The sequence below is a fragment of the Haliotis rufescens genome, unplaced genomic scaffold (assembly GCF_023055435.1).
Source record: "Haliotis rufescens isolate VD_foot unplaced genomic scaffold, xgHalRufe1.0.p SCAF_15, whole genome shotgun sequence".
NCBI classification, from domain to species: Eukaryota; Metazoa; Mollusca; class Gastropoda; order Lepetellida; family Haliotidae; genus Haliotis; species Haliotis rufescens.
Window position 1 is genome coordinate 18,360,045 of NW_025963835.1, and position 27,506 is coordinate 18,387,550.

Sequence of the window (27,506 nt, forward strand, 5' to 3'; positions counted from 1 at the left end):
TACACCTGTCTGGTACCACCAGCCTGTATTTACACCTGTCTGGTACCACCAGCCTGAATTCACACCTGTCTGGTACCACCAACCTAAATTTACACCTGTCTTGTACCACCAGCCTAAATTTACACCTGTCTGGTACCACCAACCTCGATTTACACCTGTCTGGTACCACCAGCCTGAATTTACACCTGTCTGGTACCACCAGCCTGTATTTACACCTGTCTGGTACCACCAGCCTGAATTCACACCTGTCTGGTACCACCAACCTGAATTTACACCTGTCTGGTACCACCAGCCTAAATTTACACCTGTCTGGTACCACCAGCCTGAATTTACACCTGTCTGGTACCACCAGCCTAAATTTACACCTGTCTGATACCACCCGCCTGAATTTACACCTGTCTGGTATCGCCAACCGGAATTTGGACTTTACTGGTTTCACCGGGCTGAATTTTGAGATTTTACTGCAGGTGCTTGACAAGGGGGAATTCTCTATATACTGTGGGTGTTGATCTGTCAGTAGTGAGATATAATCTGCCCCTGCTTGATCAGTTGATACCCGTTTTTGTCCTCAGAAACACGACATTCCTCTAAGTGCCATTCCATGCTTACAATACAAACGAGAAATAGAGAAGGAGAACACAAATGATGCCAATTCCATTCCTGAAGAGCTGGAACAAACAACAGTCAAAGAAAACGAAGTTTCTGATACAAATACTGAGAAGCAAAATGAGGTTGAGGCAGGGAATACAATAAATTGTGTGGATCTTGTGCAGAAGACAGCAGGCATTATGGAGACAAACTCAAGTGGCCAGGAAACGTCTTCTGCTCTAGCATTTGGTAGTGTCCGGAATATATCCAAGACTGGCGCTAGTCAAGATGAAGAGCCAGACAAGACAGCCACTGAGAATCCCGATGAAGAGAAATCCAGTTCTATACTTGTTACAAATGCCATGTCGGATTCTTCCAAGGTGGGTGCTGTTGGTGGCAAAAATCAGTTGGTTACAAGCCAGTCGGAAACCTGCCCATTTAAACCGGTGCAATCTAGTGTGAATGTCAGTTTGGATGAAACTGAAATGGATTGTGCCGAAAATGAAAATATATCCTGTGCCACTACAAGTGCCAAACCAGCGGAGGTGTCTGTTGAATCTGAGTCAGTCAATGCCAAGGTCACTCTGGAAGGGGCATCTATAATAGAGAACGGCATAGCAGGAAGTAACACTGGTGGAGGAAGAGATTGTGAAAATGGTAGGTTTTTACTTAAGTCCCCTGGGTGAGGATAGTTTGTTACTTAAGATGTAATATAATCATCAATTGGATCCTTTACTCTGAAATGTCAGGGAACTTACTTATAGGTCAAACAGTGCCAAGGCTTCTCAGTACGAGTGAGCAGAGCATTCAGAGCAGCATGTATGATTTCTCTATCTCCAAAATAAACATACATGGGCAGTTCCAAATGGAAAAAATAAAGGTGTGCTATGTTTGTTGTGGATATATTCCATACACTCGTTTTCTGATCTGTATTGCATCTAAACCAAAAAAGGTCCCTTGTAGGAGCTATAGATAGCATGCCAAGGGAGACAACTCAATCAGAGCTTATCTGAACCATGCAGACATCACTGCTTCTTCCCTTGTAGGAGCTGTAGATAGCACATCAAGGGAGACAACTCAAGGAGACCAACGAGTGGAAGTACATCCTGTCAAGGTTGAGAGTGCTGAAGAACGAAGAAAGCAAGCTTCTTTAGGTAACAAAGTTGTGTGATGTAGATAAATAAAAAAAAAAGGGAGTGTATTGTAGACTTTGTAGAGTGTATTGGAGGGCACCGTAAGATGAATAAGTGATCACTAACTTTCTGTTTAAAAATAAATGTTACACTCTCTGCCAGTCACTCCTTACAGTCGGAACTGTCTTCAGCAACCCATGCTTGCTGTAAAAGGCGACTATGCTTGGTGTTAGAGGCGACTAATGGGATCGGGTGGTGAGGCTCGCTGACTTGGTTGAAGCATGTCATCAATCCCAATTGAGTGGATCAATGCTCATGATATCAATCACTGGATAGTCTGGTCCAAACTCGATTCTTAACAGACATATAGCTGGAATATTGCTGAGTGCGGCGTAAAACAACAGACCAATCAACCAACCACTTGTTAATCAGTCATGTCTGGAATTTCAGCTCATCTTTCTGTCACTTGATCATGTCATCACTATAATGTTTTCAATCTTTTTATTTCAGACCCACCTGCAGTTAGAGAATATTGCTCAAGACTGTTTGAATTTAGGACAATTACTGTCAGAAAATACAAGTAAGATGTTCTTCTGTCTACTCTTAAATCACAAAAAACTTTGCACTTCTTGCATCTTCGATATGCGTGATATGTCCCCAGGGAATTCCATGGCATAAAAAGTGTGAGAAGGACTATACATGTTTGATAAATAGAACTAAGCACTTGCTAATACTGTTTATCAGTGGCTACACATTAAGGGAGCAGTTTAAGTTCTAGTTTATCTGGTGGTGCTCAGAGGCCTATTTTGGCACCAAGTCTGCAGCAAATGTCAGTTAAATTCCCAAATTGGAATTGAGATCTTGTCCAATCATGTTAATGTAAGTTAACTACTGTATTGACCTTGTAGAGACTTGTACTTCATTGATATTGTGGTCGATAAACATGATGAAGAGGAAGAGGCTTGAATGCTTAGTTGTAGATATGGCTGGCTTGATAATCATGAACTAAATATCCATCAGTTATCGCTAAATATCGGACTTCGAGCAAATATGCAAAAAGCTGAGGGAGAAGACAATATTTTTCACTTCATTGGTGAGTGTTGACACATTTATGTATGGATTACGAGGGACATTTAAGTTAAGTTGCTTTCCGTCTTCAGTAATGGACAGTAACAAGTCTGCTTTGGTAATTAAAACATTATTTCATCACGATAGTTTATGTAAGATATCAGTGACACAATTTTCATATCGATAATCATAAATATTTCTTCTCATCGACGATATTTCCGATTATCAATCTTTTTGCCAGCCCTCGTTGTAGATTACTGCATTGAATGCAATGCTGAGAATATATTGGTAAAAAACACCTCTGCATTTAAGAAAACAAGAAATTTAAAAAAGCCCAATATGGAGCAAAATAGCGATTATCTTTTTCCCCCCAACTTGCCTGCCAAGGGCACTTACTTAAGAATCCTAGATAAATCCCTGCCTGAAATCATTATGATACTCTCTCCTTCTATTGTATTTGTATTTTCATGGAATGGGCACATTTCATCATCAGTTGATCTAGGCAAAGACGTATATGGATGTATATACGTCTTTGATCTAGGCATTGGTACTCATTTCTTTTAGATGTTGTCCATAGTTTGTAACATTATGAAATATACCGTATTCGACGTAATAAGCGCCCAGGGCGCTCTCAAAATAAGAATTAGGGGGCTCTTATTAGAATATTATTTTGATGGAAAAACAGAGTTGAAAGATAAATTTCGTGGTTTATGCTGAGGGTCTGACTGTTTATATACGACAGATAAATTTTTCCAGAATTTAATTGCCCATAATTAAGGGTGCATATAGCACACGAGTGCGTATTATACACGAATAAATTAGTCTTGTGTACATTGCTCATTCGGAAGGGGTGCTAATTGGGATTGTTCAATTGCCAATATATTAGCAAATATCGCCGTGGGCGCTTATTAGAGTGGGGCGCTTATTACGTCGAATACGGTATATCAGTATTCCTTCTGAAGTAATATATGCTAAACATTCCTTGTTAGACACACTAATCTTGATGTTTTCAGAACTTGGCGAGATAGACGTAGACATATGACTCAGATGAAGAAACAATCCCGTCCAGAACTGGTAAATATGGTCAAATCAGTTCAAGTACAGATTCTAAATTGAAACCAGTGTTCCAAATTAAATGTAAAAGTAGAAGGGTTAAAAAAATTGGTGTTTTAGGGGGTCCCTAATTTCAAATACTATCTTAAGGATCAGGCTTAATGTTTGAACACAATAAGCTTATGACCTCACATCGATCATGTTGACATGCATTAGTTTTGGATTTTTCACTCCGTTCACTGATCATGTGACAAAAGACATGGTAAGGGATAAAACTGCTTCTGTCAAAGTCATTGTGAAGTGATCAAATGCGCATATGCAGGGTTTTTTATTGGTTTATTTTTTAGGACATTGTCTGACATGTCCCGGCTAATTTTTCAAAATTTGTTAATGGGATAAAAGAATGTCCTATTAATACTGGATAGGGTCATAAAAATGCCCTACCGTATATGTCCGCAGATAAGTCGAATTTTGAGGACTAGAAATAAGATTCTGGGTACATTTTTCACGGGTTCATCCTTCCATACACACGATTCACAAAATGGCATCTCGCTGTGGATGGCAACATAATAATCATTATGAGATTATGAGAACAGAAACAGCTTCCCACATTAGGCGAGTTGATGACTGGTTTGTTAAATCTTTATAAGAAATTATAATGACTTTTTCAATATAATTACAACATTTTTCATCTTATATTATCTTATCTGCAAGTTCTGATAGCCTTGCAGTCCGACTTCGCAGTGTGTCGTTGCCTTTCACTGCCTGGTCATATCATGTTCTTTATATTTCAAGGGTCAAGTCAATGCCCCGACTACGGGGTTGGCTTATCTGCGGTCATGTACGGTATTGCCATTTGTCTCTAGCAAAATTACTGATATGTACCTTCAGTTCTATGTATCATGGTATCGATAAGTATACATAGTGTACATCCCCGATTACCAGCTGGTTACTGACGGAGGATCTAAGTCACGCTGTGTATATATACTTGTTGCAATGTCTCTAGGCAGATAACGTGTCCCGTGTCATGTGATTAGCTACAGTAGAAACATGGGATCTCGCAGACCAGACAATGTACTATTTTAACACAACAGAAATAATTGTAAGAAAATTACTCTAGAACCTCTGTATTTTATTTCAGCCACCCAACACAAAGCTCATCACTTGTTCCTTAAACGTCCAACTGAAACCTGGAGATTTCAAGTCCACCAAAAGGAAAGGTAAGAAATGATGGGAATTCTGGGAATATTCTGTGTTTTGGTCAGGAGATCTATACCCAAGCTGGTGGGAAACCAGTTCAAGGTAAGTGGTTGACGAATGACGAAGGTTGCAAGTTTGATCCCACTGAAATATATATAAGATTTGTTGTTTGATTTTACATCATTCTGCATATTTCCTAAAGTGTAGCATTGTAATGTGTGTTATGTAGAATGTGTTCATTAGCAAACTTCTAACAAGAGGTCTCTGGTCCTGGACTGATCCTTAGAAATGCTCTCTCCTTTCAGCTTGTTCCCCAAGTTTTAAGATTTAAATTTCAAAGATTTTCTTATCATACACAGAGTTTGTTATTTATCATATTTTCCTTCTTTTTTTTTTCTGAGTAACAGAAGCTTCCGATTCAATCTTTCTTTTTTTCTCCGCCACCTTTACTCAGCCTAATTATAAATGGTGTCAGCCTAACTGTCAGTTTGACAGTCATATTTCTGTGTTCAACTTTCATTGAATTGATCTTCTTCCAAATGAACAATATGGACAATCGAGAGAACTTAATATTTGTAATTTCATTGGATGCTGTATACACCAACCAATCAGCACATGTTTTATTTGTGCAGGAAGTAAGTCTGATGTCATCAAACTGTAAGGTCGATGAATATCTTTCAATGATTATTTTTCGTAAGTCAGATGAAAATATAAATAACTAATGACTGTTTTGTTATTCATTTCATCAAAGTTTAATATGCACTGTTCCATCAGACCAAATGGCTTTTACATTACTTAGTCCCACATCGAGTGTGTCTGGTCTTGGACCTGGGACCTGTGGAGTGTCAGGTTCACATTACATGTGTTACCCCCTAGACAACACAGGGACGTCCTATAGAGTGTCCTAGGGACAGGGGGATATTCTTGAGAAAGTCTCTTATAACAGGTCATTCTGTGAATCAAGGCTCCAGAACGAAATTATGTTTTTAAAGTGCTTTTATTACTCCTGATAGAATTCAAGAGTGGCCAAAAATCTAAAGAACAAAAAATGAGCCCGCACTTGGGCGATAGTTAGGGGTTAGTTATTTCGGTGAACTTGATGTTTAATTAAGGTATCCTCAGTAAGGTGTGGCGTGCCTAAAACATAAAATAATAAGATCTTGTATTGAAGTTTTATGTTCCATTAATGTTATGACTTGCAATAGCTCTTTGAATTGTTTGTGAAGAACAATACATCTGTAAGCCTTGCATATTTTAGTTAATTGAATAATTTTCTGCTTTCTGAGTGAAATGGTGGAAGGAGTTATGTCCCTTGAGTGGAAATTATTTTTATCCCCCGCCCCAATGAAGTTTGCAGGGGATATAGATATGGGTTCCGTCCGTGTGTGCGTGTGTGCGTGTGTGCGTGTGTGCGTGTGTGCGTGTGTGTGTGTGCGTGCGTGTGTGCATGTGTGCGTGTGTGCGTCCCGAAATCGTTTCCGGAGCATAACTCAGAAACCGTTAAATATTTCTCTACGAAACTTTGCATGTCTATCAGACTCATGCTGAACTGGTGCCTTTGCTATTTAGGAATTTTATAAATTTTTATTTTTTACGTTTCCATGGCAACAAGTTGGACTTAGGTTCTATAAGGTGCTGTTCGTTTCCGGAGCGTAACTCAAAAACCGTTAAAATATTTCTTACAAAACTTTGCATGTTTACCAGACACATACTGAACTGGTGCCTTTTGCTATATAGGAGTTTTAAATTTTTTATTTTTAACGTTTCCATGGCAACAATTTGGACTTAGGTTCTATAAGGGTGGTGTTCGTTTCCGGAGCATAACTCAAAAACTGTTAAATACTTTCTTACAAAACTTTGCATGTCTACTAGGCACATACTGAACTGGTGCCTTTTGCTATTTAGGAATTTTATAAATTTTTATTTTAGAATTTCCATTGCAGCTATTTTGACATGGCCTAAGAGAAATGTTGGGTCAGTTACCTGGTTTGGGACCATAACGTGTTAAAATGGCAGTGGATATAGATGACTTCGTCGACTATCATGACTATACGCTTGTTTTTTAATCAACTTGCAATCTCATTAAAATCAGATCAAAGATCTGAGGACATTCCATTACTAGGTACTCAGAACAACCTTTCATCCGACCAATGAAAGCGTCGCGTACCAGATCATGAAAGTGACAGTCGGAATGTGTTTTCTAATTATGCATTTGAAAATGTCAACACGTGATATTCCGAATGACAGTTACAGCCCGTACGACTGATTCCGTCAAAATGATCATCTAACTCTCGCATCCGTAGGATAAACATTTGAATGGAGGAGGGTTGCACAGTACGTGGGAAGCACTGCTACACAATCTCAACCATACATTAGACATTCCGGAATGTTCGCTTGTTCAGTTTTCAAAATTTTAATCGAGAACTGTGTTAACATATCTTTTAAGCATAGTCTGAAATGGAAGTCGCCAGGTTGAAACGAGTGCTGTAAAGCTTGAGAAAGCTGCTTTCTAATTGGCTGATGTCGACTTCTTGTTAGTTATTTCAGTGATAGGTCAAAGTTCAAGAAAGGTCGTTCTGACGTGACCCGTAATGGGATGTCCTTATATCTTTGTTTGGCGACAGCGAGAACTTAGATCTGATTTTAATGAGATTAAATCAACTTGCAACTCGTCAGTTGATTTCAGTATATGTTTGGCCAAAATGAGTAATTTGCACTTGTTGCTATGGAAATTTCTAATGCTAAGCATGATTTGTGATGTATTTATAAGACCCAGTTGTAACATATATAGTACAATGTGTGGAGCCCATTTGTGGTGTCCCCCGCCGTGATATTGCTGAAATATTGCTAAAAGCGGCGTAAAACCTCACTCACTCACTCATGGAGTAAGAGACTCATGGAGTTTTAGTTGATATTCTCTTTTTCAAACCTTTACAGAGATTATTTTATCAATTTCTTGTTTAAGTCATGTTGTCTTAACGGGGATAGGGGCTGTTAAGTAGTCTAAATCAAGTTTTGCCTTGTCAAGCTGCAGTTTTAGTTTGGTTGATAGACATTGAAGAACACTTTTAGATAGGCCATTCTAATCCTCCAACAGATGTTACTACCATTGTTTCCCCACATTATGGTATGGATGGGTAGCCTTGTGGTTAATGTGTTTGCTCGTCATGCCGATGACCATGGTTCTATTCCCTACATTCGTACAATGTGTGAAGCCCATTGTAATATTGCTGGAATATTGCTAAAAGTGGCGTAGACCATACTCGCTGGCCCACTTCTCTCATTGGTGACACACTAACAGCCAGATCATATACTTTGGAAGTCTGCTCTTACTAAATACTTATAAACCCCTAGTGACTGTTTTGTTATTGATTTGATTTATTTTTGAGTCATTCGACCAAATGGCCATTAAAACTCTAGGTCCCACATTAAATGTGTCTGGTCTCGGACCTGTGGAACTTTCAGCCTCTCAATGGTCAAACCCACTTTACAAGTATTACCTTTCTAGGTGATCCAAGACTTTCTCTAGAATATCCCAGGGACAGGGATATTGTGGAGAAAGTCACTACTAAGAGGTTATTCTTAAAAAGCAAGGCCCCTTAAAGATGATAGGATGCCATCTATAGAGGCTTACCGTATTCGACGTAATAAGCGCCCCGCTCCAGTAAGCGCCCACGGCGAAATTTGCTAATATATTGGCAAGTGAACAATCCCAATTAGAACCCCTTCCAACTGATCAATGTACACAAGACTTATTTATTCGCGCATAATACACACTCGTGTGTTATATGCACCCTTAATTTTCGGCAATTTAATTCTGGAAAAATATATCTGTCGTACATAATCATTTCAGGCTGTCAGCATAAACCACAAAATTTATCTTTCAACTGTTTTTTTTCCACCAAAATAACATTCTAATAACAGCCCCCTATTCCTAATTTTGAGAGCACCCTGGGCACTTATTACGTCGGTATATATGTGCATATTAAACTCCTGCAGCGATGCAGGAGTTGGCCAAAATTTGATACTAAAGAAGAAAAAATGTGCCAAGGAATTGGCAGTACAGGGGGCTGGGTATTTGGAGAACTTGATATTTGATTAAAGTGTCCTCAGTAAGGTGTGTTGTGACTGAAACACAAAATAAGTGTATATTTTATTGAAGTTATTTTTTTCCATTAACGTTATAACTTTTAATAGCCCTTTGATATGTTTGTGAAGAACAATAGATCTGTAAACAGTATATATTTTAGTTAGTGGAATAATATTCTGCTTTCTGAGTGAATCGGACAAAGGAGTTATGTCCCTTGAGTGGAATACACAATTTCTGTAATCAACTCGTAACTTGATTTCAGTATATATTTGGCCAATTTGCACTTGTTGTTATTGAAGATGTAATATTTGGCATGGTTTGTGAGGTATTTATAAGACCCAGATGTAACGTACATGTTTTTTAGTCCTTATTTCATGCTTATGTCCAAATAGGCCTCATAGAGTAATAGACTCGTGGTGTTTTGGTTAATTTTGTCTTTGTCAAACCGTGACAGATTATTTGTATCAATTTCTCTCTTTTGTCATGTTGTCTTTACGGGGATAGGGGCAGTTAGGTAGCCTAATCAGCGGTAGAAACTAACATTTTTAGTCCACTAGTCCTTATAATAATAATATGTAGCCAAACCCTTAAAAATGGCAAATTTCTACTAGTCCTTATGATACCTTAACTATTGGGCAGTTTGGCAAGGACTACAGGACTAGTGCCAATTTCTAACACTGCTAATATAAGATAAATTCATTGCAGCAGGATCACTCTGGGGACACAGGGTTTTATGCGTCCCTCGTGAGGTTTTAACACAGGACGCATAAAGCCCCATGTACCCTGAGTGATCTCCTGCAACTTGGATGCCATCACTTGAGGTTTGTAAGTGTATTTAAAACTCCTGCTACAATGCAAGAGTAGCCAAAAATCCAAAGAACAAAACATGAACCCGCACTTGGGCTGTAGTTGTGGCACAGTTTTTGGTAACTTGATATTTAATTAAGGTGTCCTCAGTAAGGTACGCTGTGCCTAAAACAGAAAGTAATAAAGTCTTGTATTGAAGTTTTATTTTCCATTAACATTATGACTTTCAATAGCTCTTTGATATGTTTGTGAAGAACAATAGGTCTGTAAACAGTACATATGTTAGTTAATGGAATAACATTCTGCTTTCTGAGTGAATTGGACAAAGGAGTTATGTCCCTTGAGTGGAATATTAAATTTCTTGTATAAACTTGTAACTTGTTTTCAGTATATATATTTGGCCAAAACTCGTTATGGATGATGTAATGTTAAAATTAAAAAAGTGTGACCTTATTGCTTGCTTTGCCTGAAACTCTTGAGTGCAAGTGCAAGTGTGCCCAAAATTGATTTAGTAAAGGAAACGTTACTGTGATGATGTGTTCCGGCAAGCTCCTTCCTAGCACGTGACACCTTCGTTACACTCTTGGTAACATCGCTGCCACCAATGTGGGAGCGGCTATTACAAGAATCTTGAAATTTGCCCTCTAACCCCAAATGTAGTAACGTTTATACTTTTGTTCATGTCTTTGAGAATGCCATCATAGTTATTTTTGAAAATGTTTACAACTGACCATATTTCCAAGATGTATTTATCTTTTTGTCTGTTTAATTAGATTGGTTTGAGATTGCAGGCGAATGGAAAATCACTTAACTTCCCCCTTTCATTCTTGCTATATCAATTACATGATAGTTGGAATGAAATAGAAATTCAAATTGACAAACAAAGAAAATAATTCTGGCATAAGAGTATTCGATGTCACGACTGTCATCACTTGCTTGTAAACATAATGATCAGTTGGTTGTGAGTTCAACTCCAGGCATGGTTGTGGTCATCTATCACTGTTGGGAGTTTTGACTGGTGGCAGCGATAGTAGATTAAGAACTTTGGGAGCAAACCTCAAGGACTCCTATAATTTTTTTTTCTCTTTTCGTGTTTTTATTTCCCGTATTATAGATACAGAGATGTATATTGGCATGTTATATAATTATGCAAATTTACTTTCAGAGTCAAGCCTATACTTACAACCGTTATATACATCTAAAACATTATTTTTTTGTTGTTGAAAATCTCAAAATGCTTACTCATTTTTGGAAATAACAAATAGAGTGATGAATAGATGAGTGAAAAAATATTGGTTACCCAATGAAAAATGAAATAACCCAATTTATACAGAAACCTTTGAGTAAAAACTCAATTGCTCAAAAAGTTATCTGGAGCTCTGAAGTCAGTTTATACATTCAGAGCTACAGATAAGCTGCATATTTGCGTAAAATACCCTCCCAAAGCTATTCAAAACCCAATTACTTTCAATTAACTTGCATACAGAAACGCATGCAGTAAACGGGGAAACTCATTGTTTGAAAACAGCACGCGTAAACACCCAATGAAGCTTTTTCAGCATGCGTACAACGGAGCTAATTTCCGAAACACAATTACGGGCTAGTTTACTCTCCGAGTCAAGCCTATATTTAGAACCGTTATATTACATCTAAAACATTGTTTCATTTTTTTTAAATCTCAAAATGCTTACTCATTTTTGGAAAAACCCAATAGAGTGATGAATAGATGAGTGAAAAAATATTGGTTACCCAATAAAAAATGTAATAACACAATAAAATAGAAACCTATTATCTGTTATCTGGAGCTCTGAAGTCAGTTTATACATTGTACATTCATAAAGATGATACAAGTGCAGATGAAATTAAATGTCACAAACAACTTTAAGGTTTATGACGTGTTGTTTTACGGCCTGTTCATGCCTGTCACATCAGGTTACAGATACTACTGTATTCAATATGGGGATAAGGCCTTTGCAGTGGCTGAAGTACTATCATCATTCATATTATCTTACTCAGTATGACACTGACTTCTTTTATTTTTCAGAGTTTCTCCTCAACCCCTCAGGGAAGTCATATGTGTGTATCCTCCACGAGTATGTTCAACACACCATGCGAGTCCAGCCAAGATATATTTTCAAAGAAATGGGTAAGTTTGTAATCAGGGGGGCTATAAGGCTGTGATATAACAAATACAGTGTTGAAAGCAGTGTTAAACCAACTCACTCACTCACTATATAATTAGGGGGCACAGGTGGCCCAGTCGTCTAAGGCGCTGCAATTCGCTGTGCAGAGTTGCACGCCAGAAACCTGTGATTGTGGGCTCATATCCCGGTTCGCCCTGATTATGTTTCTAGGTTTGTCAGCACCATACCCGTGCTGGTGGGTTTCACCGAAGTGGTAAACGTCTGAGACCTGCATCCCATGGGCTTTTCTCCAACAATAAGCTGACATGCCGCGATATACAGGAATACTGTTAAAAGCGGCATTAAATCTAACTCACTCTCTCACTCATTGAAGGTCAACTTTCAACCTCTTGCTTGCAGAAAGTGCCCTAACTCCCTACAGTGCTACAGTTGTGATAAATGATGTGGAGTATGGAGTCGGCTATGCATCCAGTAAGAAAGCCGCTAAACTTGAAGCTGGTAAGTTATCTCAGCACAGACATCTTCCCGAGGCAAGAGAGTTAACTGACTTTAAAAGTCCAGTTTCTACCCCTGCTGAATTCCTGGGCTCGATCGTAGCGCCACCAGTGGTAATTACGAGTTGTGCCCCTACTAAGCCTCTCTTACGGACCAATCAGATTCCATCACTTGCATTTCTTTCAAACAAAACGGTGGCGCCCAGTCAAGACGATCTGAACGGTAATCAAGATCTATGTTGTGATAAAACGGGTCTTACATCGCCAAGTGCATCAAATCACCAGGCACCTTTATTAAAAACATGAAAAGGTTTGGAAAACATCTGTTGACAACAAGTTGGCGGCGCACATTCTTTGCAAATACTGCAATCGACCGAAATCTGCGCGACAGTTTATGAACCGGATTTCGATTTCGATGCACGATTTTGATTGAACTATGCATAGACTCGTTAGCCCAGCCAAAATGTAACTCCATAATACCAGCCTAGTTCGGCAAGGGTGGAAACTGGACTTTTATATTCAGTTAACTCTCTTGCCTCGGGAAGATGCATCACAGAGGGTGACTGGGAGGGTTAACCGTTCTCAGTGTTTTCCATCAGCTCTTAGTAGGGCTGGCTTAAAAGATCGATAATCAGAATTATCGTCGATGGGAAGAAACATTAATGATAATCGATATGAAAATTGTGGTGTCGATAATATCTTACATTAAATTTTGTGATGAAATAAAGTTTTAAGTTACCGAAGCAGACTTATTTTCCTCCACTGCCAAAGATGGAAAGCAACTGATTTCGTTCTTCCTCAAATGTCACCAGTGATGCGAAATAAGATGTTTTGTCTCTGAACTTTTTGTATATTTTCTGAAAGTAGGTTCTCTGATATTATGGATAATTGATCGATATTTTATAAACGATTTTCGATCTTAAAGATCGATATCGATAGCCAGCCAACTTTTAGAAGATATTTGAGTTAATAAGTAACATCTCTAATTATCTTTTACTCCGAAAACGATGAAATACAGGAAAAATTGTGGCATATTATTTGTGTCATGTTATTTGTGTGTTTATCAAAAATTATCCTAGCATCTCATAAAAATGGCATTATTTATGAAATGATGTTTTAGGGTGTGTGTCAGGGTTGGTCTTAAATCTTATAGAACAGAGAAGGGGATGACTTCGTTTTAGGGTGGGAGAAACCCAGGAGATACAAAAACTAATTCATCAACATTGAAATGAGAAACGCAGGCAGTAAGTCATCGATCTGTGATAAAAAGCACCATTTTAAGTTTGGGTCAATAATCTGGGACAAGCAAACCTTGTTTGAAGACAATTTTTACTGGTTGTGTCAGGGGCGGTCGGGTAGCCTAGTGGTTAAAGCGTTTGCTCGTCACGCCGAAGACCCGGGTTCGAATCCTAACATGGGTACAATGTGTGAAGCCCATTTCTGGTGTTCCCCGCCGTGATATTGCTGGAATATTGCTAAAAGCGGCGTAAAACCAAACTCACTCACTCACTCACTGGTTGTGTCAAGAGAAAAGTCCACAATTTTTATATTTCCTGCCCTTGGACCTTCATGTTTATGTCTGGGCCTGCTATAACTAGTCCCGAAGTGGCCGAAACTCACTGAGATGGATGCAGGGAAATCCCCACACAAACGAGACCAGGGAGCCCTATGGTCTGAGGTGCTGTTTGTTTCAGTGGATACCTTATCATTGTGAATTTGTGAATTTGTGAATTTGTGAATTTGTGAACAGATGAGTGCTGGTTTCTGAATGTTGCTTTGTTGCTGTGGTTGTCAAGTTTGTTGCCGTGGTTGCCACGGTATAGGTAATGATGGTTCTGCCACAACCCCACTGGAGCCAGATTTATATACCTATACTGCTACTACAGATGGAATTTTTTATGCAAAAATGATAATGCGATGGGGATGGGTAGCCTAGTGGTTAAAGCGTTCGCTCATCACGCTGAAGACCCGGGTTCGATTCCCGACATGGGTACAATGTGTGAAGCCTATTTCTGATGTCCGCTGTTGTGATATTGCTGGAATATTGCTAAAAGATGCACAACACCTCACTCACTCACTCACTCACTCACTCACTCACTCACTCACTCACTCACTCACTCACTCACTCACTCACTCACTCACTCACTCACTCACTTTGGGTTCTGTCTGGTTCTGTCATGCTGATTGGTCGGGATATATCAAAGTATGGCTAAGACCAACTCACTCACTCACTCACTCATTCAATAGACCTGTGAAGGTCAGGGTTAGAAAAGGTCTTCAGGATCCCATGCTTGCTGAAAAATAGCTGGAATATCACTGAGTTTGGTGTTAAACAACAAACAAACAAACAAACACAAATTCAATAAGGGACACAAGTCCGCAGCAAATGATTTATGTTGTCATTGGTGATGCTTATAATATACCTGTGACATTCTGTGTTTTAGCCAAAGACACCCTCAACATTCTCATTCCGGAAATGAACAAGGTCACAGATGACCAGAAAGGGGAGGGCGAGGATCTGTCGGTAAGTGTCCCAGTTCCCATCCATGTACCCTGGTGGGAAGAATCCCAGGAACCCTTGCTGTGTACAGGAATGACTGATGAGGATTAGTTGCAATGTTGTGATGCTCATGATGGAATTCTGTTTCAGTTCTTTGATGAAATCAAGATTGAAGATCCTCGAATCTATGAACTGGGGAACAAAGCAGGACAGCCTAGCCCATATCAGATACTCTGTGAATGCCTTAGAAGGTAGGGCTCGTATTTGGAATAAACCATGTTTGAAATTAAGCATCAATGTCAAGGGGTTGCTAATATGAAAAGTGATAAACTGCCCCCTAACTCAAGTACTGTTCACAGTTTGCTTAAACCATATTCACTCACACTCACTCACACTCACTCACTCACTCACTCACTCACTCACTCACTCACTCACTCACTCACTCACTCACTCACTCACTCTATCTCTATCTCTCACTCACTCACACCACCTCTGTGGTCTAGTGGTAGAGCGTCCGCCCGGAGAGCGGAAGGTCCGGGGTTCGATCCCCAGCCGCGTCATACCAAAAGACGTTAAAAGATGGTACTTGTTGTTACCCTGTCTGGCGCTCGGCATTAAGGGGCTAAAACAAGGACTGGTCGGCTTGGAGTCAGTATACTGTGTCTGAGTGGGGTATTCATGTTAAACTGCGGCATGGTATCTCAGTGAGCTAGCACTATAAATCGGCATCAGTCCAGACTAGTACAAGCAGCCACACACACACAAACACGTGCATGCACGTCGCTATATAAGTGCAATAATCTTGGACGTGACGTTAAACCCAATTTCACCTCACCTCACCTCACCTCACTCACTCTCTCTCACTCTCTCATTCTCTCTCTCTCTCTCTCTCTCTCTCGCTCTCTCTCTCTCTCTCTCTCTCTCTCTCTCTCTCTCTCTCTCTCTCTCTCGCTCTCTCTCTCTCTCTCTCTCACCAGGCAGGGAAATTGTTCTTTAAAACAAGTTCATCTCATCAATTGTTTTTATTTCTGTCACCTTATTTGGCACTGCTGCAACAAAGCCACTACTAGAAAATTTGAAGAAAATTAGGAAAGAGCCCTTAGATTTATTTATGATGAAGACAACAACACACTTCCCAGTCTGCAATAGTAATAACTAAGCCTCTGAGCATGTCTGGGTAAGTCCCTGCAAGTGTAAGACTGGGTTGATGTTGCAGGAACTACGGACTGGGTGAGACCCTGCATGTGTAAGACTGGGTTGATGTTGCAGGAACTACGGACTGGGTGAGACCCTGCATGTGTAAGACTGGGTTGATGTTGCAGGAACTACGGACTGGGTGAGACCCTGCATGTGTAAGACTGGGTTGATGTTGCAGGAACTACGGACTGGGTGAGACCCTGCATGTGTAAGACTGGGTTGATGTTGCAGGAACTACGGACTGGGTGAGACCCTGCATGTGTAAGACTGGGTTGATGTTGCAGGAACTACGGACTGGGTGAGACCCTGCATGTGTATAAGACTGGGTTGATGTTGCAGGAACTACGGACTGGGTGAGACCCTGCATGTGTGTAAGACTGGGTTGATGTTGCAGGAACTACGGACTGGGTGAGACCCTGCATGTGTATAAGACTGGGTTGATGTTGCAGGAACTACGGACTGGGTGAGACCCTGCATGTGTATAAGACTGGGTTGATGTTGCAGGAACTACGGACTGGGTGAGACCCTGCATGTGTATAAGACTGGGTTGATGTTGCAGGAACTACGGACTGGGTGAGACCCTGCATGTGTATAAGACTGGGTTGATGTTGCAGGAACTACGGACTGGGTGAGACCCTGCATGTGTATAAGACTGGGTTGATGTTGCAGGAACTATGGACTGGGTGAGACCCTGCATGTGTATAAGACTGGGTTGATGTTGCAGGAACTACGGACTGGGTGAGACCCTGCATGTGTATAAGACTGGGTTGATGTTGCAGGAACTACGGACTGGGTGAGACCCTGCAAGTGTATAAGACTGGGTTGATGTTGCAGGAACTACGGACTGGGTGAGACCCTGCATGTGTATAAGACTGGGTTGATGTTGCAGGAACTACGGACTGGGTGAGACCCTGCATGTGTATAAGACTGGGTTGATGTTGCAGGAACTACGGACTGGGTGAGACCCTGCATGTGTATAAGACTGGGTTGATGTTGCAGGAACTACGGACTGGGTGAGACCCTGCATGTGTATAAGACTGGGTTGATGTTGCAGGAACTACGGACTGGGTGAGACCCTGCATGTGTGTAAGACTGGGTTGATGTTGCAGGAACTACGGACGGGGTGAGACCCTGCATGTGTGTAAGACTGGGTTGATGTTGCAGGAACTACGGACTGGGTGAGACCCTGCATGTGTGTAAGACTGGGTTGATGTTGCAGGAACTACGGACTGGGTGAGACCCTTTAGTGTAAGACTGGGTTGATGTTGCAGGAACTACGGACTGGGTGAGACCCTGCATGTGTGTAAGACTGGGTTGATGTTGCAGGAACTACGGACTGGGTGAGACCCTGCATGTGTATAAGACTGGGTTGATGTTGCAGGAACTACGGACTGGGTGAGACCCTTTAGTGTAAGACTGGGTTGATGTTGCAGGAACTACGGACTGGGTGAGACCCTGCATGTGTATAAGACTGGGTTGATGTTGCAGGAACTACGGACTGGGTGAGACCCTGCATGTGTAAGACTGGGTTGATGTTGCAGGAACTACGGACTGGGTGAGACCCTGCATGTGTATAAGACTGGGTTGATGTTGCAGGAACTACGGACTGGGTGAGACCCTGCATGTGTATAAGACTGGGTTGATGTTGCAGGAACTACGGACTGGGTGAGACCCACTGCGAGATGGAGATGAAGCAACTCAAGCATCAGAAGAGCGAGTTCACCATGACTGTCGGCAAACACACGGCTACGGTGAGTGGAGCAACACGTTCACAGTAGACATTTCTTTCCCTCTTTGTGTGCTAAGTCTTCAGTCAGCCAGGCAGAGCACCGGGGCCCTTGACTGAGGCCCTGCAATTGCATCCCTTGGACACATCAGAATCCTATGATTGTGGGTTTGAATCCTGGTTCGCCCTGATTATGTTTCTAGGTTTGTCAGCACCATAACCGTGCTTGTGATAAACCAAAGTGGAAAACATTTAAAACCTGCATCACTTCAGGCTTTCCTCCCAAATTATGCTGACGTGCCATGATATAACTTGAATGCTGTTCAAAGTGGGGTTGAGACCAACTCACTCATTCATCCTGGAGATTTTACTCACGATGTTCATATGAAAAATGTGGTAGGCCTTTGTGTTTTAATATACGACTCAAAAGAAGCGAGAGAATGCTGGACTATAGTCGTATGAAAATATCAGGGGTTCTTTAACTTCTTTTCAGTAGTATATAGGGGTATTGTAAGTCTCTTATATGGTAATCAAAGGAATAGGCACACCTACACAAGCATGAGTTTAATGAATATTCATGTGTTCTTGAAGTTTGATCAGTGTTCTTGTGCTTTTTAAGGTTGATCCATATTCTTGTGTTCTTAGAGTTTGATCAAAACTCTTGATATCTTGGAGATAGATCAGTATTCTTGTGTTCTTTTGCAGGTGATTGCTAAGAATAAACGAGATGGGAAACAGAGAGCGGCACAAGCCATACTTCAGGTATGTCACACATATAGTTCTGTAAGGGGCAGTTGGGGTCAAGATGCCCGACACTAGGGACCGCCTCCCTGGTCTAGTGGATAGAGCATCTGCCTGGTCAGGGTTAGAAATTGGCACTAGTCCTGTAGTCCTTGCCAAACTGCCCAATAATAAAGGTATCCTAAGGACTAGTAGAAATTTGCCATTTTTAAGTGTTTTGCTATATGTTATCATTATAAGTACTAGTGGACTGAAATTGTTAGTTTCTACCGCTGCCAGTGGTGTGTGGAAAGTTGGGGTCTGCTTCATGCCAAAAGATGGTACTTGTTCTTATTCTGCCTGGCGATCGGCATTAGAGGCATATGAAATAAGGACTGGTTGGCTCAGAGTCAGCATGTAGCTATAATAGCCTATATGATTGCAATAATCAATAAATTTCACCCTACACTAGGAATCATATGTTTCATTGCCTGAACTCCCTCACTAACATCCTCGATTATTTCAGAAACTGCATTCCCATGTGACCAGCTGGGGTTCACTGCTGAGACTTTACGGAAAATGTTCCGAAAAATATTTTGCAGAGAAGGTAAGAATTATGTCATGTTTATGGGCATGCATCTGTAAACTGGTCAGCTGAGTGTGGAGAAACTGAGGTCTTCTGTCAAACCTTGATCTGAATATGTCATGAATATCGCCATGCCAATACCACCATCTTCAAATTTCAGACAGATTTGTTTTTTAATATGTATTCATACACTGTGAAAAGTTCAGAAGATTTCAATCATTGATTCAGCAAGCTTTGGGCATGTTTTGTAAATGCAGTTACAGTTATGTGCAAAGTGAGCTAACCGTGTTATTAAATATATTTGTCTTCGCTCTTCCGTTGCCTTGAAGAGGAATCTCACTTCCTGGGTAACCATGGTAACCAAATGTACACCCATAATGGAACAAAATCTTTAGAATTGCTTTTTCTTGCATAATTGCATAGTCTGGAATTTGGACGAGTTAATCATTACAGCCATCCGACGATTGTTTAGTTTACTTATTTGGGTGTAACAGATAATAGAATTGAACTGAAGTTCCTTTGGAGGCACATCACTGATGTCTATGTCCCTTATTGCTCTGACGTCACGTACCTGGGGTGATGGCATAACTGATGTCTATGTCCCTTATTGCTCTGACGTCACGTACCTGGGGTGATGACATAACTGATGTCTATGTCCCTTATTGCTGTGACGTCACGTACCTTGGGTGATGACATAACTGATGTCTATGTCCCTTATTGCTCTGACGTCACGTACCTGGGGTGATGACATAACTGATGTCTATGTCCCTTATTGCTCTGACGTCACGTACCTGGGGTGATGACATAACTGATGTCTATGTCCCTTATTGCTCTGACGTCACGTACCTGGGGTGATGACATAACTGATGTCTATGTCCCTTATTGCTCTGACGTCACGTACCTGGGGTGATGACATACTGATGTCTATGTCCCTTATTGCTGTGACGTCACGTACCTGGGGCGATGGCATAACTGATGTCTATGTCCCTTGTTGCTCTGACGTCCGAACCTGGGGTGATGACATAACTGATGTCTTTGTCCCTTATTGCTCTGACGTCACGTACCTGGGGTGATGACATAACTGATGTCTATGTCCCTTATTGCTGTGACGTCACGTACCTGGGGTGATGACATAACTGATGTCTATGTCCCTTATTGCTCTGACGTCACGTACCTGGGGTGATGACATAACTGATGTCTACGTCCCTTATTGCTCTGACGTCACATACCTGGGGTGATGACATAACTGATGTCTATGTCCCTTATTGCTCTGACGTCCGAACCTGGGGTGATGACATAACTGATGTCTATGTCCCTTATTGCTCTGACGTCACGTACCTGGGGTGATGACATAACTGATGTCTATGTTCCTTATTGCTCTGACATCACGTACCTGGGGTGATGACATAACTGATGTCTATGTCCCTTATTGCTCTGACGTCACGTACCTGGGGTGATGACATAACTGATGTCTATGTCCCTTATTGCTCTGACGTCACGTACCTTGGGTGATGACATAACTGATGTCTATGTCCCTTATTGCTCTGACGTCACGTACCTGGGGTGATGACATAACTGATGTCTATGTCCCTTATTGCTCTGACGTCACGTACCTTGGGGGATGACATAACTGATGTCTATGTCCCTTATTGCTCTGACGTCACGTACCTGGGGTGATGACATAACTGATGTCTATGTCCCTTATTGCTCTGACGTCACGTACCTTGGGGGATGACATAACTGATGTCTATGTCCCTTATTGCTCTGACGTCACATACCTGGGGTGATGACATAACTGATGTCTATGTCCCTTATTGCTCTGACGTCACGTACCTGGGGTGATGACATAACTGATGTCTATGTCCCTTATTGCTCTGACGTCACGTACCTGGGGTGATGACAGTTTTCACTGGCTGTTTCCAGAAAGACGAAATGAATATCAATGAGCTCCAAGCTCAGGTAAAAGCAAACCGTCCAAACAACGCCATTCTCGACAAGCTGAAGGAAGAAATGACCAGACTACACATGCAGAGGGTGAGTGGTGTCTTGGTACATATGGGAAGGTTTTCTGCTGTATACATGATAAGGGCAAGAAATTTCAAGCTATGTCTCATTTCCCCCAGTTCCCAGTACCCAGGCCCATGCCATCAGCCCCAAGTCCCCAGTCTCTTGTCCCCCAGTACCCAGTCTCCTCTCTAGAATCCCTCAGTACCCAGTCTCCAACACCCCACTTCTCATTACCAAGTCTGCAGTCTTGTCTCCAGTCCCCAATCTGCTGTCTGCAGTCTGGCCTCCAGTCTCAGTACCCAGTCTCCTCTCTGGAATCCCTCAGTACCCAGTCTCCAACCCCCCACTTCTCATTACCAAGTCTGCAGTCTTGTCTCCAGTCCCCAATCTGCAGTCTGTAGTCTCGCCTCCAGTCTCAGTACCTAGTCTGCAGTCCTCAGTCTCTTGTCCCCCTGTACCCAGTCTCCTCTCTAGAATCCCTCAGTACCCAGTCTGCAGTCCTCAGTCTCTTGTCCCCCTGTACCCAGTCTCCTCTCTAGAATCCCTCAGTACCCAGTCTGCAGTCCTCAGTCTCTTGTCCCCCTGTACCTAGTCTCCTCTCTAGAATCCCTCAGTACCCAGTCTGCAGTCCTCAGTCTCTTGTCCCCCTGTACCCAGTCTCCTCTCTAGAATCCCTCAGTACCCAGTCTGCAGTCCTCAGTCTCTTGCCCCCCAGTACCTAGTCTCCTCTCTAGAATCCCTCAGTACCCAGTCTGCAGTCCTCAGTCTCTTGTCCCCCTGTACCCAGTCTCCTCTCTAGAATCCCTCAGTACCCAGTCTCCAATCCCCCAGTCCTCATTACCCAGTCTGCAGTCTGCAGCCTCGTCTGCAGTCTCATTACCCAGTATGCAGTCTGCAGCCTCGTCTGCAGTCTCAGTACCCAGTCTCCTCTCTAGAATCCCTCAGTACCCAGTCTCCTCTCTAGAATCCCTCAGTACCCAGTCTGCCATCCTCAATCTCTAGTCCCCCAGTACCTTGTCTCCAATCATTAGTCTCGTCCCCAGTACCAAATCTGTAGTCTCTTGTCCTATGTCTCAAGTGGCCAATCCCAAAGTCCAATCCAGATAACACTGACCAAAGACCCTCAATCAAAAACCCCCAAAGCCAAATCCTCAAGCCTCACTGTTATAGGTAAAAACATAATAATATAATATATGCATAATCACCAACTCTCTTCATTTCACATTTTAAATTCTGATTAATCTGTGTTATATTTCTTCCAGGGGGCCATCCAATCCAAAGGCAAACTGCATCTTGAGACCACCGAACTGCCAGCCAAAGTTCCAAGCCTGGACTTATAAACTGTGTCTTTTTATCTTTCACTGCCAGTATAACCCTCTGAAGAACATATTCCTATTTTATGCAATTAGTCTCTTTTATATGCCATTTTGTTGCATAATGTGAAATATCAATTTGCAGGAGTGGACTGTCATATTGTTGGTGCCAAATTTGCTTTTATGTAACTACGGTAACACATTCAGCAGACATTATGAGGAATTGATGGAGAATGCAGATGAATCTGGACACCTCAGAAAGGAAAGGTCACCTGGAATACTAAAGTATTAAATCATAAATGACGTATCGAAGTCTTGCTATCAGGAAGGACAGTTTCAAGGCCTAGACGAACAGTACTCGAAGGAAACATGTCAATTTAATTCTGTCTGATACTTTAACTGTCATAATTTGTGCCCTTTCCTGGTGGTCTCTCCATTTGCAATCTCTGGTACTGTTCTGAAGACTGAGCAGGAACATTTCATGATCATATGCTGATATTCAGTTCAAAGTGTGCAGCAAATGTCAGTTTTGGATTTATGAAAAGTTTATCAATGAAACCGTTACTGGCATTACGCCTAGCATTGTCATTAACTATCATTTATCATTTTGGATGATCTGATCACCCAGTGCCCAAGGGGGCACGGGTGGCCCAATCGTCTAAGGTGCCACGATTCGCTGTGCAGAGTTGCGTCCCTTGGGCATGCCAGAAACCTATGATTGTGGGTTCGAATCCCGGTTCGCCCCGATTATGTTTCTAGGTTTGTCAGCACCATACCCGTGCTCGTGGGTTTCACCGAAGTGGTAAACGTCTGAGACCTGCATCACTTGGGGCTTTCCTCCCACATTAAGCTGACACGCCGTGATATAGCTGGAATACTGTTAAAAGTGGCGTTAAACCCAACTCACCCACCCACCCACCCAGTGCCCAATGATAGTATCTCAATAAGCACCAGGGGCACGGGTGACCCAGTTGTTTTAGGTGCCGCAATTTACTGTGCGAAGTTGCGACCCTGGAGCACACCAGAAATCTATGATTGTGGGTCTGAATCCCGGTTTGCCCTGATTATGTTCCCAGGTTTATCAGCATCGTACGTCTGCTTGTTGGTTGCATAAAAGCGGTCAACCTCTGAGACCTGCATCGCTTCAGCCTTTCCTGACACGTTGTGATATACTTTTAAAAGCAGCGTTTAACCAACTCGCTCACTGAGCACCCAATATGGCCTCTTGTGAAACACCCCAATGTGGGGCTCCTGGTAAGAATTGGATGGTACACTGCAACCTATTGGTAGTAAGAGGCATCTCATTTGATGTTTGGTCAGGGTCGGTGGCTTGCTTTGTTGCATGTCGCGGATCATTGCTCATAATATCAATCACTGGATTGTCTTAAGTGTGAGTTATTTTTTTAAGGCTGATGTCATATATCTGGAATAATGCTGAGTGTGGCATTAAACACAAACAAACAAAGTATCTATCTTTTGCAACACTAATTTCTCTGGTTGGACACATAAGAAGGTGTCTGATACAAACTCCTGACTTAAAGCTGCAATGTTGTGTAAAGATGAATGCAGTACATGTAATTGTGAGATATGTATATATAGATATATCAAAGGTGAGTCTGTTGTAAGGCTGACTGGAGATGTAGTGTTAACTTACCCTGGTGTATATCAATGATGTATGATTACATGGAGAGTACAATCCAGTCCAGCTCTTCACTGGGTTTCCCCGGGATACAGGGTTTAATGGAAACACGGTAACACTGACAAATCAAAACAAGCCAAATCAGTGCCAAGTTTAACAGATGATTCAGCAGTCTTCTTCCAGGATTTGTTGTGAATTACCACAGTTATTATCTGGATCAGAGGCTGATATTCCGGTGACGATATTCCATCCCTACAGCAAATGTCAGTAAAAATTACCAATTGGAATTGAGATTATTCCTAAGTCATGTTATTATATCAAACTAATGTTATGGCACTGCAGAGGTGACTTATATTTTGCTAACAAGAGGACCAAGACACTTTGATGCATAGTTTTACGTTATTCCATGGAAGGAAATGTTAAATGCTAAAAACTAAAAACAAGTCACAGTTTTCGACCAAATAACTTTTTTCAAATTGGCCAGCCAAGGAATCCTAGATAAATCCCTGGCCTAGAAATATGCTTTGTTACATGGAGATTTATTTGAACCCATTCCCATTACTGGGGTCTTGTGCCAAGCAACTTTCATATGCAGTGCATAGCCATTAGGCGATGAAAGGTTGGAAATATGTCTCATCATTGTTCAAGGAGTTTTTTACGTGAAGTGAAGTCGTATGAAGTGTTTTTTGTTTAGTTTAGTCAATAATTTTGTGGGCTGTATATAGGTGTTAAAAATCTGGTTTTGATATTAGTTTTAACTGGAGAGTCACTTGCCTCTTGTTACTCTATATTGCTATCTATAATCAAAGTTTTTAGTACCCAGAATGAGAATCCAGATTCACAGTATTGATGTACTGGGTATATGAATCAGCATTGATTTTTGAAGGTTTCTGCAGGATTGCGTGATGTGTGTGATGGTATTATACGTCAGCAATATAAGGTAATTCAGTTCTTTTATAATAATAATAATAATAATAATAATAATAATAATAGATCTGTAAAGCACCTAATCTCCAACCAGTGTGGCTAAGGTGCTGCTATATACTATTACCCCGGTCAACTGATCAGTTTGCACTCGATATTCATTCACATCTCCCTGGAGAGTATACAACCCAAGTTGCGGTGATGTGCTAGAAGGTCAAGAGTAACATATACCATCTCTGCCCACAAAGATCAAGAAAAGGAGGCTGAAAGGAAGACTCGAGAAACTGGTGACCTGGTCAATTTGAAAATAGGCTTCTGATGGGAAACATTTTGTTCATGGCCTCATTCCTGTGTTCCGTTAGTATCACAAGTATGGTGATTGACTGTGTATGTATATTGAGCTTTACAGTTATTTATTGTCATGATTCATCACCTAATTCCAGCTTGCACCCCGACATATCCAACTTACTTGTGGCCATTTTTTCGTATTTTCTAAATAGTATTATCAATGTTTGTACTCGATTGAATGTTGCTTCTTTCCATGTCATATGTCAGTTTCCCGCTACCAGGCGATATTGTGAAAAACTATTGTATTATTACCATGTTCCAGTATATACCAAGATGTTTATTATATTCAAGCCCATATGACCTATATTAGATGGAAATATATATGTAACATGCACGAGGTTACATGTCACCTCCGAGTTGGAAATGCGAAGTAAATATTTAGCAAAGGTACAGTTTGTTTCTTCATCTTTTAACATACACAGTTGGCAAGGTATGATATTTTTACCTAACAAGTCACTAAATTTATCTCATATCTTCATATAAGGGGCATGTAATATGACATGATTCTCGTCTTCAAGAATGTTACATTCTATGCAGAAAGTGTAAGCATTACGTGACGTGCATATTGCTCTGCCAACATTTGTGTTCCAAGTGAGTTAAACCTGCGAAAATTGAAATTTAAGTAAGGATGTTATCTGTAATGGAAGTTATTTGAGTTAATTAAGACTCACATTCTAAAAGAGATTTAAAAGAGGTGTAAAATAGTATGTACCATGTTCTATTTATTACATGCCCTGCTCCAAAAAGAGCCCCTATTGTTTTGAAAATTAATCTCAAGTGTCCTTTGTTGAGAATAATGTAAGATATTTCCTTACCTTTAGTTTTTAGTACTGAATAAAGAATTTGGAAGCTTAGCCTTCTTGAAATGGTGTGTAATAGGTCTGAATCAACCACTTTAAAATCTAAACGTGTTTCTTATCCTGAGTGCTTAATAAGGAAGTTGGTAGATTACTGTGACACAGAATTTTGTACTTTTGTATCCAGTGGCAGGGGCAGTAGGGAAGCCTAGTGGTTAAAGCGTTCACTTGTCACGCCGAAGATCCGGGTTCGATTCCCGACATGGGTACATTGTGTGAAGCCTATTTCTGTTGTCCCCTCCCGTGATATTGCTGGAAAATTGCTAAAAGCGGCGTAAAACCATACTCACTCACTCACTCACTCCAGTGGCACAAATGGCTCATTTGTCTAAGGCACCACAGTTTGCTGTGTAGAGTTGCATCCGTCAGCTAGAAGCCTGCGATCATGGGTTCAAGTCACAGATTCACTCGGGGGGTCACCAATGTGGTCAATGTCTGAGACTTGAACCAGTTCAAGCATTCTTCCCACATCAAGCTGACATGATGTAACAGAAAAACTTGTCAAGGGCCCAACTCGCTGACTTTTTTATTCAAGTGCTGAGTGTGTCATTTTGAAAAGATGTTAGCTGTTGTGATGAAGATAAGGGTCTTGTGCTGAGAGATGTCTTCGAATTTCACTGTAAGGCAGTGAGTTGTGCCATTATCTGCTACTGGTGGGTTTGAATCCCTGATTATGATACTGATCTGTCAACAGCTCGTTGAAAGTGGTGTGAAGCATCTATGCCCTGATACATTATGATGTAACTAAAATACTATTCAAAACAGGGGCGTAGGGTAGTGGTTAAAGCATTCACTCGTCACGCCGAAGACCCGGGTTCGAATCCCGACATGGGTACAATGTGTGAAGCCCATTTCTGGTGTCCCCCCGCCGTGATATTGCTGGAATATTGCTAAAAACGGCGTAAAACCCAACTCACTCACTCACTTACTATTCAAAACAGAATCAAACCCTATCATTTGAGACTGGGAACTGCAGTGTTCTGATCAAATGCACCTAGATACCTTGCATGTCTAAGGTGCTGCAATGCCACGTGCACTGGTGCATCCCTTGCACATGCCTGATACCAAAGATCTTGGATGCGAATCTTGGTTCTCCCTGATTTTGTTTCCAG

At 41.3% G+C, this 27,506-nt stretch overlaps 1 protein-coding gene across 4 annotated transcripts in view; it reads left to right on the forward strand.

The window, feature by feature from the left end:
• Positions 1–23,364, forward strand: part of LOC124138652 (microprocessor complex subunit DGCR8-like) — a 32,468-nt gene extending 9,104 nt beyond the window's left edge. For 3 of the 4 annotated variants that reach the window (XM_046505394.2, XM_046505393.2, XM_048396247.1), the window contains 14 exons: positions 573–1,245; positions 1,635–1,742; positions 2,232–2,301; positions 3,803–3,863; positions 4,984–5,062; positions 11,984–12,085; positions 12,483–12,581; positions 15,022–15,101; positions 15,228–15,328; positions 17,926–18,025; positions 18,706–18,762; positions 19,247–19,327; positions 21,230–21,340; positions 22,576–23,364. In XM_046505394.2, the coding sequence (XP_046361350.2) occupies positions 573–1,245; positions 1,635–1,742; positions 2,232–2,301; positions 3,803–3,863; positions 4,984–5,062; positions 11,984–12,085; positions 12,483–12,581; positions 15,022–15,101; positions 15,228–15,328; positions 17,926–18,025; positions 18,706–18,762; positions 19,247–19,327; positions 21,230–21,340; positions 22,576–22,653 (1,800 nt within the window). In that variant the 3' untranslated portion in view covers positions 22,654–23,364. Of the gene's footprint in view, positions 1–572; positions 1,246–1,634; positions 1,743–2,231; positions 2,302–3,802; positions 3,864–4,983; positions 5,063–11,983; positions 12,086–12,482; positions 12,582–15,021; positions 15,102–15,227; positions 15,329–16,293; positions 17,512–17,925; positions 18,026–18,705; positions 18,763–19,246; positions 19,328–21,229; positions 21,341–22,575 lie in introns of those variants that run through there. The other variant, XM_048396248.1, reaches the window with a different exon arrangement.
• Positions 23,365–27,506: the final 4,142 nt, after the last annotated feature.